Here is a 15,812-nt window from a genome sequence, read left to right as displayed (position 1 = left end):
CCGCCGGATTCTTAGGAACTTCGAAGTTAAGCGAGTTGAGGCTAGAGCAATCCCAGGATGGGTGACCCACTGGGAAGTTGCTCGTGAGCTCCCAGAAACAAAACCGTGAGGGCAAAGAGGGGGGCCCAAAGCGGACAATATCGTGCTAGAGGAGTCGAGTCGTGACAGAGAAGAAAAATCTCTACCATCATCTCAAGACATTATTCACCATATGCTCAACATTCAATTATGACGGTGTTAGTAAAGAGCCAATTCGACTCCGATTGTTCCCATTTTCTCTAAGAGCTGAAGCGACAAACTGGTTAGACTCTCTTCCAGAAGCATCTATAAATTCTTGGACTGATTTATCTAAGAAATTTCTTTCAAAATTTTTCCCTGCTCGTAAAACCAATGCTTTGATAGCAACTATTATAAGTTTTCATCAACAAGAGCGTGAACAATTTTATGAATGTTGGGAGCGATATAAGGATTTGTTTCTTCACTGTCCTCATCATGGATTTGACATATGGCAAAAAGTTCACTATTTTTATAGAGGGTTGAACCCGCAAAGTAAGAGCATGGTAGATTCAACAGTTGGTGGAAGCTTAATGGACAAGACTGCAGATAAAGCTCTCAGCGCATTTGAGACAATTTGTGAGAACTCTGAGCATTGGGACTTTCCTACAAAAGATTCAAGAGTTATACCTACATCATTGACACAGAAATGAGGCATCTATGAAGTTAGTGCAAGCACGACTTTAGAAGCACAAGTTACAGCTCTCACAAAACTTCTCACCCCACTAGTACAGAAGGTTAATTGCACAACCATGTAATTTATGTGCTAGCATCGCCCACGATACTGCAAATTGCCCATCGAATCCTATCCTATAAGATGTGCAAGAGGTCAATGTGTTCAATGAAAGGTCCTGAAATGATTCTTACTCCAATACGTACAACCTGGGGTGGAAACAACACCCAAACTTCTCTTAAAGCAATTCACATAATACAATGGGACCCACAAATTCATTAGGGTCATATCAATAGCCCTATTAAGCTCCTCCACTGAAACAAGAAGATCCTTCTATCAAAGAGATACTATCTCAACTCTTGAAGAAATCAGAAAGATATGAACAAGAGGTTGCATCACTCAAACAAAGTCAATCAGCGTTGGAAAAAAGTCAATCCAAATTTGAGGTTCAATTGGGACAAATAGCTACTACTCTAAACAGATTGGAGAGAGCACAAGGTCAATTTCAAGCCAAACAGAAGCTAATCCTAGGAATCATGATCAGGTTCAAGCTATTACCACTTTGAGAAGTGGAAAAGTGATTGATAATAAGATTGGAAATCCAGAGATCGATAATAAAGAGGAAGATGAAGGCATGACAGAAACAAGGCAACGGGTTGACATGAAATTTGGAGGCTCTTTGAAATTTGAAAGTGACACCACTCCTGTTGACAAAGTTACCGAATATTTGCAACATGCTCCTCATACTCTAAACACACCAACTCACGATCCTCTTCCTTTCCCTCAACGTGACAAACATGCTAGAAAAGAGAAAAATAAGGGAGACATTATGGAGCAATTTAAGAATTAATGTGCAAATTAATATTCCTTTGCTAGACGAAATCAAACAAATCCCTTCCTATCCAAATTTTTAAAAGGATATTTGCACCCAAAAAAAAGGAGGTTTGAAGAGTATGAACAAGTGATGTTATCAAAAAATGTGAGTGCTATGCTTCAAAGAAAGTTGCCACCCAAGCTTCAGGATCCTGGAAGCTTTACAATCCCGTGCACCATTGGAAAAAGAAAATTTGACAAAGCATTGCTTGATTTGGGAGCAAGTGTGAACTTAATGCCCTACTCTTTATATGAAAAACTTGGGTTGGGGGAGCTAAAGTATGTCGCTATCTCTTTACAATTCACCGATCGTTCTGTGAAGTACCCAAGAGGCATTGTTGAAGATGTACTTATCCATGTTGATTAACTTATCCTCCCTGCTGACTTCATCATTTTGGATATGGAGGAAGCTGAAATTTCGGGTCTTGAACTCCCTCTCATCCTTTGTAGACCCTTCATGACTACTGCATGATGAAAATTGATGTTAAAACAGGTTTACTGACCATGAATGTGCAAGATACTACTATAAATTTTCAGGTCTTTGAAGATTTGAAACGACCCTTGGATCCTTATTATTGTTTTCACGTCAAAGTTGTGGATCAAATTATAGAGAAGACATTTATTGAAGCAAGCCTCACAAATCCTATAGAGAATATTGATACTTTGACTGCACCCAAAACTATTGAGGTGATGTACCTTGATGATCCCCCAAATATGTGAAGATCGCTGAGTCTTGCTGAAGACTTTAAATTAAGCACTTTTTGGGAGGCAACCCATGTTTTGGATTCATGATGATGATGAGAGGATCTTGGCGTTAAATTTGTAGCACTTCCTACTCGAGATTATATGCCTAGGGAGCTCTAATCTTTACTCTTTACTCTATATTTTATTGTTTTAATTCTTTTCTCCCTTTGCTTGATTCATGGCATGCTTTTTTTTTTTTTCCATTGAGGACAATGTTTCATTTAAGTTTTGGGGGAATGATTTGCTTTATTGTTTGTTTTTTGCGTTTTGCAAATTTTTTAATATATGAAAACGTAAGGTTACTTTTTGCTTAAAACTATTTTAATTGGCAACTATTCTGACAAATTGGTCTGCATTGTGTTCTTTTTTTTTTTTTCGTGCTAAATCTAACCACATAAGGAACGTTGAAATCGAACCAGTGGTTTGAAAGTTATGAGCTAAAATCTGAACAGAGGTCGAAACTGCCAAAAACTGCATTTTGAAACTCTTTGTTTTCTTGGTTTGTTTGAGTCTTATTTTATTTCTTTTGTGTTTTTATGTAGTTCAGTAGTTAAGTTGTTGTTTTTAAAGTCACAAAACCCATACAAAATTTTAATAAATAAAAAAATTCTACAAAAAAATCCAAAAAGATCTTTTTTTATCTTGAGTCTCATTTTAGTTAAGCTTTCCACAAGTCAATGATAACACTTGAATTCTACTTGTTATGTAGCTTTTGAGGATTGGTAATCATTATGTGAAATTCAAGTGTGATTCTATAGTTAACTTTTTCTTACATTATTATTCTCATATTTTTCAATGCACAGCCAATTTAATGCAATTTGCTTTTGACTTAGAGAATTATATGTGGATTTTAGTGTAAGACTTGTATAACCCTTGTGAGTTTTTTGAGCCTCATGCATATTCTTTTCTTGAGAGTTATATATTCTTTTCATGAGTGCATCATCATCTACTAGAACTTGCTTCAATATCTTTCAAGGCTTGTATTAATTCACATGATTCTATCTAGGAAGTGATTAAGGCGCCTAGGATCACCACCATGGCCAAACAAGCTTTTGTCCCTATTACATTATCCCTTGATAGCCCCGTTGAGCCTAAATAAGTCTTTTCTTTCATGAACCACATTATCCTTAACCATAAACTTAAACACTTCATCCTACCTTGTTCTATGAAAATTGGTGGAGCTTTAAGTTTGAGGGGAATTGCACCTTACCTTGTGAGTACCAAAGTTGTGAAAAAAAAAAAAAAAAAAAAAAAAAAAAGAGAAGCAAAGATGAGTTTGAGGTTGGTGCTTGTTTTTATAAAAAATAATAATAATAATAAATAAATAAATAATAATAAGGAATGAAAAGAAAGGGAAAAAAAATTTGTTTTGCTATCTCAATGTTGTGAAAAAAAAAAAAAAAAAAAGAGAAGCAAAGATGAGTTTGAGGTTGGTGCTTGTTTTTATAAAAAATTAAAAAATTTTAAAAATATAATATAATAATAAGGAATGAAAAGAAAGGAAAAAAAAAATTGTTTTGCTATCTCAATGTTGTCAAGATTGAAGAAGTTTGAGAAAAGATGTTGATCAAAATGAAGTTGAAGCCCAACAATGAAATTTGGTTTCCAATGAAGTGCATAATTGGTGATACCACAATAGATACGAGAGAATTTGCAATCCTTCATGGTCATCACGTGCTCTACTAATTCTCATAGAATACTTTTGTTTTCCATACCCTTTATTTCTTTTAAACCTTAACCCATAACCCCATTACAACCGTAATTTAAGACCTTTTGATCCTAGAAATTGTGTGAATTTAATTTGTGGAGATGTGATATAAAGAGCAAGCTTATAGGATTTGATTTTGTTTTCATACATTCATTTTTCTTGAGTGTAACACTTAACCCACACTTTGAGCGTTTTCTTTGTGAGCGATATTCTTGGTGAGATTTGCAGTTGAAACTTTGATTTGCATATACATATCTGGGTTGAGTGAGTTGTATTGATATTAGCTATTTCACACACTACACTTGAGAATGTTATGTACAGTTTTATTAACTTTTGAATCATGCTTGTGGTTTATATGATGGTTAGTTGATTCTTTAGAGTTATATACCTTGCGCGATTTATTGAGACTAATATGTGGAGGCGTAACATTCTTTTGAGTCTTTGTTTTGTTTTGTTTTGTTTTGCTTGAGGGCAAGCAAAGTCTATGTTTGGGGGTATTTGATATAACCATTATTTCGTACATTTTTATTATCTTTCTCTTAGATTCTTACTATGTTCTTGAGTGAGTTTAGTCCATTTTACCTTAGTTTTGTGTTTTACTTGGTTTGAAGAGTAAAGATGGAAAAGCAAGCAAAAGGAGCAATTTTGGGATTGAAATATGATGTGCAATTCTGTGAGCAGAATGTGCTGTGCAGAACAGTCAACTTGACAGAATATACTGTACTTCCTAATAGCGAACCCGATGTTGAGCCTTATATCGTTGGAAAGACACGGATGTTAGCTTTTTGTAGAATTTTACGATTCGTGATTCAGATGTGTGTGGAGAGAGTTGTGGTCATTTTAGTACAGACAGGTCTGGCAGAATGTATTTTGCGGGTTTTGCAAAATAATTCTTTTGAAGTTCAATCTTTGGAGTTTAATTTGTGTCAGTTACATTACAAGGATGCAAGGTTATTTTCTAAGGTCTAATCCTATATTTAGTAGGATTTTGGATGCCAACTCATCAAAGACAATTGAAGCCAAACTAGGAAAGCATAAGTTACCAAGTCAAAAGAGGATTTGTTCCTTATTTAAAGAAGACTAGAAATTAGGGTTCTTTTATGCTGGAGTTGAAGGAGAGTCAAAGAGCCACTGTCATCATCAAGTTCTCGAGCATAGTTCCAATTCATAAGTTTTATTTTATGTTTTCTAGTTTATTAATTATGTTTTCTTCGAACATGAGTAACTAAATTATTCTCTAGGGTGAGGATGACGCCCGAGCATGGACAGTTATGATTTTTAATGTTATTTAATAGATTCTAAGTTTCTTTTAGATGAGCTATTTTAATTGTGCTATTTGTTTAAGTTCTTTGACTGATCACCTTAGGACTTTGCATCTAGTAAATTGGAAGATAAATTTGAGGCAGAACTCGCAATATAATTCAATTAGCCTCTTATGATTAAGTGTGGTGAATTACATTATTGCTGACGAAGCATAATGGTTTGCTTGGTTCTCTCATTTTCTAGAACGTAATGAATCCAACTTGTTAAATTGCAGGATTGGGTATATGATCTTTGTCCTGAACTAGAAAAGAATCTTACACTTAAGGAAAATTATGGTCTAAGTGCTTGAAAAGGACTTAGATACGGGAATTATCATATAAAGAATCGAAAGAATTTGTTGAATGCATTGAAATCTAACTTGGATTGCTTGTGGTTGATTCCGAAACTCTAGACCTTCATCATTGTTTTTCAACCTTAAAATTCAACCTTTTTATTCTTAATTGTTTTTATTAATTTCTTGTTTTTTCATAAACTTTCACAACAACAATCTCTACAAATTTCCTTGCGTATCAGTTAGATTTAATTTAGGTATTCTAATATTAGATTAATTTGGAATCCTCTTGAGAACGATACTTGGACTTGTCAAACGTTATACTACATCATTCTTGTGCACAAGGTAAAAGCTGCATTTACAAAAAGAGCTACCAACAATCCTTTGCACATTTTTTATAATTGATTCACACACTGTTTGTTCATTTCTATAAGCTTTGATTTTGTGCCATAGTTGTAGTAGAAAATAGGATGTATCTTTTTTATGATTTATAATAAAAATAGGATTGAAATCTCATCATCTCAAGTCCTGTACTACCACGTCACATTTGACTAGCACTGTATAAGAGGAATATGAAAATCCAGAGGCATCGACAACAACACTAATCATCAAATCAGCGAACATCTCCGCGAAGTTTCCTCATCTAACGTCAATATCCCCCATATAAAAACAAGTTAACAGAGAGAGTCACTGATGACCCATTTTTGTGAAGAAGCAACATGACTGCATTTCAAAAAATCTTGCAGACATGGCAGTGGTTGTCGTCGATGATGGTAAAAACTGGGAAGGTGGGTACGGGAAGTTTCTCAGACAGTGAAGTTAACACCAATTAACGTTACTTCTCTCTAATGTAGTTGTTGCCCATATGTCATTATCTCATTCGTCTGTAATACCATGTATCATTGCCGCGTGATACTACAGTACTATTGTATGATTTCTCCAAATAGTGGTCATTTTAGAAGCCCCAAAATAGTTGCTGTTTGGGGAAAGACTAGAGACACAACTTCCTGTACTCCAACAATTCTAGAGCCAACCGACATACCAAAAGCCTCGATCCACCATCCAAACCTGCTTTTCACAAATTAGCCCCAAGATTTTCATTCTTGCAAAAAAGGCAGAGGGTGAAAAAAAAAAAAAAAGGTTAAATTTTCAAAAAGAAAGATAAGAAAAGGTGTTTTTGCAAAGCAACTATTGGGCGAAATCAAATCGAAGCAAAATCATTACAAAAGAAAGCGAGACACACAATGACTCGGATGATGAAAGAATATAAAAAGGAGTATGGCATTTAACGCGCAAGTCAATGTAGACCATCTCCTTGCTCATGGAGTGACAACACAGTGGAAAAATGAGTCAAACTCTCCCCTTTCCCTCCATGTCGAATGACAAAAAAAAAAAAAGAGGACAAACTCCTTAAACTACGCTGTATTGATGCTTTGTTTACCCTCTTCTGCGATAAGTTCACACTTCTGAACCTCAAGAATTGGCACACCTTTAAAGTTTGGTGTGCTGACAAGATGCAGAGAGTGACTAAGTTTGATGGTTTTAAAATTGTGTAAAGGCTGTCAATTGCAAAAGTATAGCAAAATCAGATTCCCCGGTTAAACGGTTATAAAAGATCAAATGAGTAGAAGGATATAGTTTTGTTCCCATCAGAAAATGTTTTATATATGCAACTATTACGCATGTTAAGTTATAGTAAAGGAAAATCATTTAAGAATGCGTAAGTTATTGGGAAGATCTTCAAGTCCATTGTAAAGGCTCACATTACTAATTTTGACCTTGAGGTAGCTTAGTTCGATCACATTACAAAATAGAGAGTTCAAGTAGCATTTAAGTGAATAATTTAATTAAATGATCAAAATATAATTTTGAGATAAGTTTCAGGACCATTTTGATAATATAAAAAATCCAGTAATTTATTTTTTGTGATTTATAAAGCAAATACATTAAATCGACTTATTCGATAATTAATAATGGAAAGATTATGTTTATCACCATTTTTTTTTTGGTTCAAAATGCTTATTACGTTAAAAAAAATTCTCATGATTGCGATTTCGTATTTGAAATAACCTTCTGTGGCTATTTGTTTTTGTATTGGCTCGCTCTTTGTCTCTGAATTATAAATACAATGTATTGTCTTTATCTCATAAAAACTATAGTCCATGTGGAGAGAAGAGCTTTGGCCGCTGGACATGTCGGTAGTTTTAGTCGGCAGTAGCGTAGTTTTGTTTTGAGACGTGAGAGTGAAGGCGAATACATTAAATCAAACTCATTCAATAATTAAGAATGAAATGCGGATGCTTTGTTTTTATGTTGTAAAAAATGATCACCAACAATTTGGTGATATGTGGTGAGCAAAGATAAGCTCGTGCTGTGCCCGCTGGACACGTCGGTAGTATTTTAGACTTAAGAGGGAAGGCAGGTACAGCTCATGTCTATTTGTCAATGCATACGTGTAAGAAAGATACTGGCACCGCCACGTACTAACTAGATGTTGGCAATGATATGCATGCGATTCCAGCTCACTCCACTGACAAAGACAAAACATTTTCATTCATCCTCCTGGTCATCCACTCATGGTAAATACTTGCAAAAGTTTTGCACTAATGGAATGCAATCTACAATTCATCAAGCACGAATCCAAGCATCTTGTCTAGCATGGAAGATTTTTAATTTTTTTTATTAATTTTTTTTAAAGGGTTAATTATTTCGATTTTTTTGGCTTATTGTGATGCACAAAAACAGAAAAGAAAAAAAAAATCTAGAATTTCTAACTTGTAGTAGGGTTTAGTGCCCTTGTCAGTTTTATAAATACCCAGTATCCTGTCCAATGTGGGCATTGAGAAAGTCTGAAATTCTTTTTCTTACTGGGCAGGATTGCTCGTATGCCTTAGTGCACAAGGTAAAAGCTGCTTTTACAAAAAGAGGTACCAACAATCCTTCCCTCATTCTTTTTTGTTCATTTCTATATGCTTGATTGCTTAGGATGTTTCTTTTTTGTTATTTTATTTTTATGAGTTACAATACAAATCTAGATTTCCTCATCTCAAGTTCTGAAAATTCCCGTGAATGGTGGTCTCTGTTTTACAATCCCCAAAATAGGTGGTTGTTTGGGCAAAGCGACACAACTTCCTTTACTTCTCCAACAATTCTAGTAAAATGACTTTTATAAAATGAGAATAACATTATTTTGCTATTCTAGTCAATAACATTATGACACACGTGATAACACTTCTATTTGAAATAGCATTATTGGCCGGGGAGTTTTTCTCCGGTTCCAACCGACATACCAAAAGCCTCAATCCACCATCCAAACATGCTTTTTACAGATTAACCCCAAGATTTTCATTCTTGCAATTTAGAAAAGGGGGTTTCACTAAAACACCCAAAATGGGGACTGAAATTATAAAAAAACCCAACACCCAAAACACTTTATAAACACACCCAAAACTCATCATTACACACACTCAAAACCCATTTATAAACACACCCAAAAAATATACAATTGTTGATTTTGGGGTTGAGTTTGGGTGTGTTTCTATGTTTAAATAGTGTTAGGGTTTTTTTATAAATACATGTCTAGGATTGGGTTTATTTATAAATTTGTATTTAGAAAAAGGCCCAGGGTGAAAAAATTTCAAAAAAATGTTTGAATTTCAAAAAAATAAAAATAAATAAATAACTGTTATCGGAAAGCAACTATTCGGCGAAATCAAATCGAAGCAAAACCGTTACAAAAGAAAGCGACACAGGCAGTGACGACGATGATGAAGAAGAATATAAAAAGGGGAAGACGTTTGACGCTCAAGGCAACGCGGAATCTCCTTAAACTACGCCGTATTGACGCTCTGTTTTCGCTCTTCCACGATGACTTCGCATTTCTGATTTGCTTTCGCTAATCTCGAAAATTTCCCCGCTTTGCCGATTTTGTTTTGTTCTTATTTGTTGATCGTTTCAATACGATACCGACTGATTCACCAACCTACAAGGTCGGCATGTGATTCTTATTCTTTGTTTCTTTTGAACATTTTGCTTTTCTTTGGTTCTTTATTATAGAATTTTTTTGAATTAATTTGAATTGGATCTCATCTTTGGTTACCCAATTGAAGCGGGAATTGTTGTCTATCCACTTAGACTAAGATCTGCATACATTTATATAATTGTAGTTTTTTGCTTTTCTTTTCTAATAAAAATAAGATCTTTTTTGAATTTTAGAGACAGAACCAGGCTGGCATGACTTCATCTTCTATTTTAATTTAGTTCATGGGCTTTGTTTGTTTTACTCATTTCGCCATCAGTTTTGGTGAAAGAATGTATCTTTAAGAGATCAAAAGGTTGTTTTGCTTGGCTGCTAAGGTGAATTTGGTTCTTTTGGTGGAGAATTCCCATTTCAATTTACTGAAATGGGTGTCTACTCAATCTTTCTTCTTCTTTTTTTCTCATCAATTTGTACAGCTACTAGATAATTCGGTTTGGTATTTCACCCATTAAGTTTTCTCTGAATTGTATAGCTTGCAATCTAAACACTTCTTTTTATTTTTTTTTCCATTAAAGATAACTCATTTCGCATCTGTTTGAAAATGTAGTTGCATGTAGCTGAATCTGCAAGCTATACATGTTTGTGTATATTTTTATTTATATATTGTATTCTGATTGATTCATTGACTTGGATTGGAATTCATTTACAACAATCATGGCTGTGAAATGTATGTAATTTCATTTTCTTATATTTTCAGAGAGTGGAACTCAACTCAAGTCTATGTTTTGTTCGGTACAGGTACTCTGTTCTCCGTTTTTTCATCGTTCAGCAGTGGATTGGATTGATGTGCAATGCAAAGGTCACGTAGAGCTCTTCTGCAAAGAAGAGCTTTGGGGTTCGGCGGAAGGAGCCGCTTGTATAAGGTGTCTCTGTCTTTAGTTTTTGTCTTGTGGGGGCTTGTCTTTCTTTTCAGCTTATGGTTCAGTCGTGGAGATGGATACAGAGGTAACCTCTCTACTCAATATAATTCTCTTCTGTTGGCTTCCTTTATGAACTGTTTGTGAATTTCTGAAATAATATCTAAAGCACTAAGCTTCTGCAGTGAATATGATCACCATTTTTTCTTTGGTTGCAAAACTGCTTCTGATGCTGAGTTTAGCTTAGAATCAGTGGTCTCTACTTATTCTTGTTTACCTGAAATATCAGCTCGGCCGTTACATTGCATATATTAATCTATTTTCCTTTTTCTTTTGATTGACTCACCAATTTAGCGTTGTGATTTATATGTTATGGTATTATTTGCTACATTTCTGCTTCAGTGACTCAGTTAGTTAACTATGATCCTGGATGTGGTGCGCTGAGCGATTTAATATACTAAATAATTTGAAATTCGTCCATGGGTATAATTTGGGAGGATCCAAAGATGAAATATTTTTCTATTTGCGTAGACTTGTAATCAAAACCAGGTTGGGGAAATTTTTAATAAGCCACTGAAAACATATTGTTATTATATGTTGTACAGCAGCACAGATTGAACTAGATATAATTATAGAAGAGTTATTGAGGTATGTCTTTGTGGTTATCTGTACCTAAAACCTCTCTGCTCCATAGCTAATCGCCGAAAGGAAAAACAATAATGAAAATTGCAGATCATAACCTGAAAACAAGTTAGAAATATCAACGATCTGAAAACACAGAAATGTAGATATCAGTAAAATTTTAGGGGAAGCGGCAGAAATTAGGAGAAAAATGAGCAATCTATGAATGACACTTCAGGAGATGTTAAGTCAACTATCTACTATTTTGACTTGCCCAATGGGGTTTAGTATAGGTGCATAGGAGGTTTATATGATTTAGGATAAAGTTTTCAAAGGTACAGGCATAAGGGAGGGAGGGAGGGGGGGTGGCACTTTATTACTCACAAGGCAAGGCATAAGCCTCGAGGTGTTGACATGTAAGCCATTTGGCACTCAAAGTTTACAATTAAAAATGTACAATATTTTCGATAAATAAAATCTCTAGAAAGCATAATAATTAATCCCAAAATATATAATACTCTCTGCTGACTACTAAACAAACCAAGTAAGGATTTAGTTTAACCATCTAGTTTTTAGTTTGTATAGCCTCATACACTCAATCAAATATTCATATCACTCTCATAAAAACAAAAATAAAGATAAAATGGTATTCATACTTCACTACCATTGCATGTGGCTGCAGATATGACACCTCAACTTCATTTAGAGCAAAGCTCTTCCCTTTTGTACATTCGGACATTAGTTGTAGGGAAGCTCTTTGTACATGTGTACATCTCAACATTGATACACTTTTACTCAACAGAAAAAGAATCATGAAGAGATGGTGCATTGGCATGGTACTTGGGTAGAATCACAAACGGGAAAATTGATGATGGACAACTAACACTGCTGATGATAGGGCTGCTGGTACTGAGGGTTGTGCTTTGGGAAATTTTAAAGACTGGGAAAATTGATTGGCTTCCTAACTGTTGAAGACCGAAATCATTGCAGGTTATATTATTGAGGGCTGTTTAGTTGGCCGGGGAGGTTTGGAAACTGGACATTTCAACCTTTTATTTACCATCTGACATTGGTTGAAAAAAAAAAAAGGGAAAGAGCTTAAGGCTTTAAAAATTAGGAAACCCAAGAGGCAGTCAACTCTTGTGTAAGGGCACAATAGGGGTGCTTAGTAGAGAAGCACCTGAAGTATTTTCAGTATTTTCAGTGCAAGGCCAAAATTCATGCCCAAGCAAGGAAATTGTCTGGAAGGTTTCTGCAATTTCATGAAACTTCCCTGAGATTAAGATGGTTTGCAGTGTTATCCTGAGCGAAATTTCAGCTGAAAATCTCTCGATAAGTTGACTGTGTATCTCCCCTTGCAAACAAGTGAATTCTTTGATGAAACACTGTCATTAATTTCTCTTTTTACATTCATCTTGTTTCTTCTTTTTCTTTTATCTTTTTTCACTTTTAGTGTGATTTTTAGATTTACTCATGCATGCTGCTTGTTATGAGCTATTTTGTCTCTTCTTTCTGTTAGATGGATCCACTGTATCTCCAGTTGGTATATCAACTTGGGACAAAGCTAAGCTGGACCAGGATGAACACTCTGATTCTGTAGATATACAAAAAGAAACTGATTTGGTCTACTATTCTGGAGGTGTGTGTGCAAATGGTGTTGAAAGCAGTGGTTTAAATGGTGAATTCTTTGCTAGTGAAGGAAGTAGACATTGTGCCTCAGCTGAAGGAGATATATTTTTTGACTCAGCTGTTAGTGAGCAACCTGAAGTGGAGAGCTCTGGTTCAGGTGTGAAACTTGAAAATGATGCTCCAAAGAATGGCCGCGTACCTCGTGCTGTGCCACTTGGTCTTGATGAGTTCAAGAGCAAAACATTTAATTCCAAAACTAAATCTGGAAATGGTGAGGCTGGAGGCATAAAACACAGAGTGGAGCCTGGTGGTGCTGAATACAATTATGCTTCAGCTGCAAAGGGAGCCAAGGTCTTGGCTTTTAACAAGGAAGCTAAGGGTGCCTCTAATATCTTAGGCAGGGATAAGGACAAGTACCTTCGCAATCCATGTTCTGCAGAAGGAAAATTTGTCGATATAGAGCTTTCAGAAGAAACGTTAGTAGATACAATTCAAATAGCTAATCATGAGCACTATTCCTCTAATTTAAAGGCTTTTGAGCTGCTTGGCAGTTTGGTCTATCCAACAGATGAATGGGTTCTACTTGGGAATTTCACTGCTGCAAATAATAAGCTTGCGCAAAGGTTTGATTTTCAGGAACCCAAGTGGGTGAGATATATAAAGTTGAATCTTTTGAGCCATCACGGTTCAGAATTCTATTGCACACTCAGTGTTATTGAAATTTATGGAGTGGATGCTGTTGAGCGAATGCTTGAGGATTTGATTTCTGTTGAAAGCAGTCCGTTTGTGTCTGAGGGAGCAACTGTTGACCCGAAACCTACGTCCTCCAACCCAGACTCCCCTGAGGTTGATGAATTTTATCATAATATTGTTAAAGAATTGGAACCTGAATCTGCAGTTGGAAACTCTGACTTGAACAATGAAATAATGAATAGTGAAGTGCCTGATCCCATCAAAGAGGTTCGCCATCTACAAGTTAACAGGATGCCTGGGGACACCGTTCTTAAAATACTAATGCAGAAAGTTCGTTCCTTGGATTTTAGTTTATCAGTTCTGGAGCGATACCTGGAGGAATCTAATTCAAGATATGGCAGTATTTTCAGAGAATTCGACAAAGATTTGGGAGAAAAGGATTTAGATGTACAGAAGATCAGAGAAGACATAAGGAATCTCCTTGAAAGCCAGGAAATCATTGTATGCATAACTCTCATCTCATAGAATTTTGACTATTATTAGCTTTGTCATTATTCTTGGAAATATTGGTATTGCCTTTTCTTTATTGGCGGTATTATGCGTTAATACTATTTTTAAATGGTTTTCTTGTCCTTGTAGGCTAAAGATGTTCGCAACCTATTATCTTGGCAGTCCCTAGTCTCCATGCAGTTGGGTAATTTAGTCAGGGACAATGCTATCCTCAGGTCAGGGTTTGATCTTTTGTTTAAGACTTCTCCAGTTTATATGTATTGAAATTTTATTTTCTACATAGATGCGATGTTGAGTTGACAAGTTATGTTTTTCTGGGGAGTAACTATTTAGTGCACGCAATCTTATTAGCTCCTCTTTACAGCAAATAAAGAAAGAAAAGGGACTTAAGAAAACTGAAGTGTTTCAAATTCTATATATTTCTTAAACTTTGCCCTCAAATTTGTTTTAGTTTCAAATATAATAAATATATTATATGAGCTCGTAAAGGGTAGTTATATATACAGGGATTAATTTTTAAGCAAGTTAATTTAAAGATAAGGCAACCTTATGCATGTTTTCCGTCGTCGTTTTCATCAAATATATGTAAGCTGAAGCAACCGAAAAAAGTAAACAATGGTTTAATGCTCACCTTGATGTATCTAGCCTGAATTCATCTACGTGTTTCTGCTAGGTGAACAGTTCATATAGATGCGTGTATTCTAATACAATTGTTATTGCTTTGCAGATCTGAGGTTGAAAAGGTGAGGGAGAAGCAACAATCTGTAGATAATAAGGGTATTATAATATTTCTTGTATGTCTAATTTTTTCATTGTTAGCTCTTGTGAAGCTTTTCATAGATATGGCGGTTAGTGTTTATATGGCATTTAGTGTTCATAGAACAGACCAGTCCAGGAAATTTTGTCGGTTGAGCTCTTCCTGGCTCTTTTTACTTGTGAGCTGTATCCTTGTCCTATTTATATCATCATTATAATCATTGCAACAACCCTTTTTTTTTCTTTCTCCGTTCCCTTAATAATAATTATAAACGGTAAACATATCTTGGAGCTTTCTAGCTTTCTTGTGGGGAATGGTTTTACTTATTTTTTATAACATCCAACGAGGTTTAGTTCATTGGAAAATGGTCTTTGACTTGTAGACCTGTGATCTTAAGTTCAACTCCATTGCACATTGTGACTCCATTGTCCCCATTGCACATTGTGACTTCATTGTACTTTGATAATGTGTGAGAAAACCAAAAAAAAAATTTCCATTTGGATCCAATACTGGGCATTGAAACACAACTTACATATTGTATGAATTGTCGTCCAAAATCAACAACCGACCCTTTCCATTTAAAATACGAACAACAAATAGAGAGGTAGGAACGTTTTTCTTGGCCTGCTCTTTTTTGGTTTGTCCTAAAATTCAAAAGGGGTTCTTGACTTTTTAGTAGATTATGTCTCTATATGGAGATGGTACCCTCCAAACGGAAAACACTTGCACAATTAGTTTTACAGAAGATGATAACAAAATGGTAAACTAATGATTTAAAATCTTTTAAGGTGCGTGTTATAATTACTAATAATAATAGTACTACCTCACTCAGAAACGAGACTGTCATGATTGATAAAGAAACAAGGGAGACTTTGGAGTGGTAGCTAGCCCTTTCTTTGTTTTTTTTGTCTAGGCTAGCAAATATGGGGACAATTCATAGGTGGCAAGAGTAAAACCATTGGAATTGTACATTAGTAAACCTCAAAATTTAACTATAGAGCACCTCAAAACTCTGAGTTGTGCAAATCGCAAGATATGGTCTAATGTGGTAAAAGAATGA

At 35.2% G+C, this 15,812-nt stretch overlaps 2 protein-coding genes and 1 non-coding gene across 4 annotated transcripts; 2 read left to right on the top strand and 1 right to left on the bottom strand.

Moving 5' to 3' along the window:
• Window positions 1-397: 397 nt before the first annotated feature.
• On the bottom strand, window positions 398-499 carry LOC148915870 (small nucleolar RNA R71). Its single transcript, XR_016128376.1, has one exon. It is a non-coding gene; the product is annotated as a small nucleolar RNA R71 (small nucleolar RNA).
• A 1,192-nt stretch (window positions 500-1,691) lies between these two features.
• LOC148915869 (uncharacterized) lies at window positions 1,692-2,320 on the top strand. The gene is made up of 2 exons (XM_089055010.1): window positions 1,692-1,946; window positions 2,051-2,320. The coding sequence occupies exons 1-2, from the start codon at window positions 1,692-1,694 to the stop codon at window positions 2,318-2,320; spliced, it is 525 nt and encodes a 174-aa protein (XP_088911136.1).
• Window positions 2,321-8,349: 6,029 nt separating this feature from the next.
• On the top strand, window positions 8,350-14,994 carry LOC103336473 (Galactose-binding protein). Of its 2 annotated transcripts, none has more exons than XM_008239515.3 (5): window positions 8,350-8,573; window positions 10,424-10,630; window positions 12,683-13,986; window positions 14,125-14,210; window positions 14,723-14,994. In XM_008239515.3, exons 2-5 carry the CDS (start codon window positions 10,477-10,479, stop codon window positions 14,967-14,969), a joined length of 1,791 nt encoding a protein of 596 aa, XP_008237737.2. In that variant the 5' UTR covers window positions 8,350-8,573; window positions 10,424-10,476; the 3' UTR covers window positions 14,970-14,994. The 2 variants fall into 2 exon arrangements, with proteins under 2 accessions (XP_008237737.2, XP_008237735.2); XM_008239513.3 differs by lacking the exon at window positions 8,350-8,573 and adding an exon at window positions 9,297-9,635.
• The last annotated feature ends 818 nt before the right edge of the window (window positions 14,995-15,812 follow it).

Source organism: Prunus mume, linkage group LG6 (assembly GCF_029339155.1).
Source record: "Prunus mume cultivar Tortuosa linkage group LG6, ASM2933915v1, whole genome shotgun sequence".
Lineage (NCBI taxonomy): Eukaryota > Viridiplantae > Streptophyta > Magnoliopsida > Rosales > Rosaceae > Prunus > Prunus mume.
The sequence above is the reverse complement of the archived record's forward strand: the minus strand, read 5'-3'. Positions and strand labels throughout refer to the sequence as shown.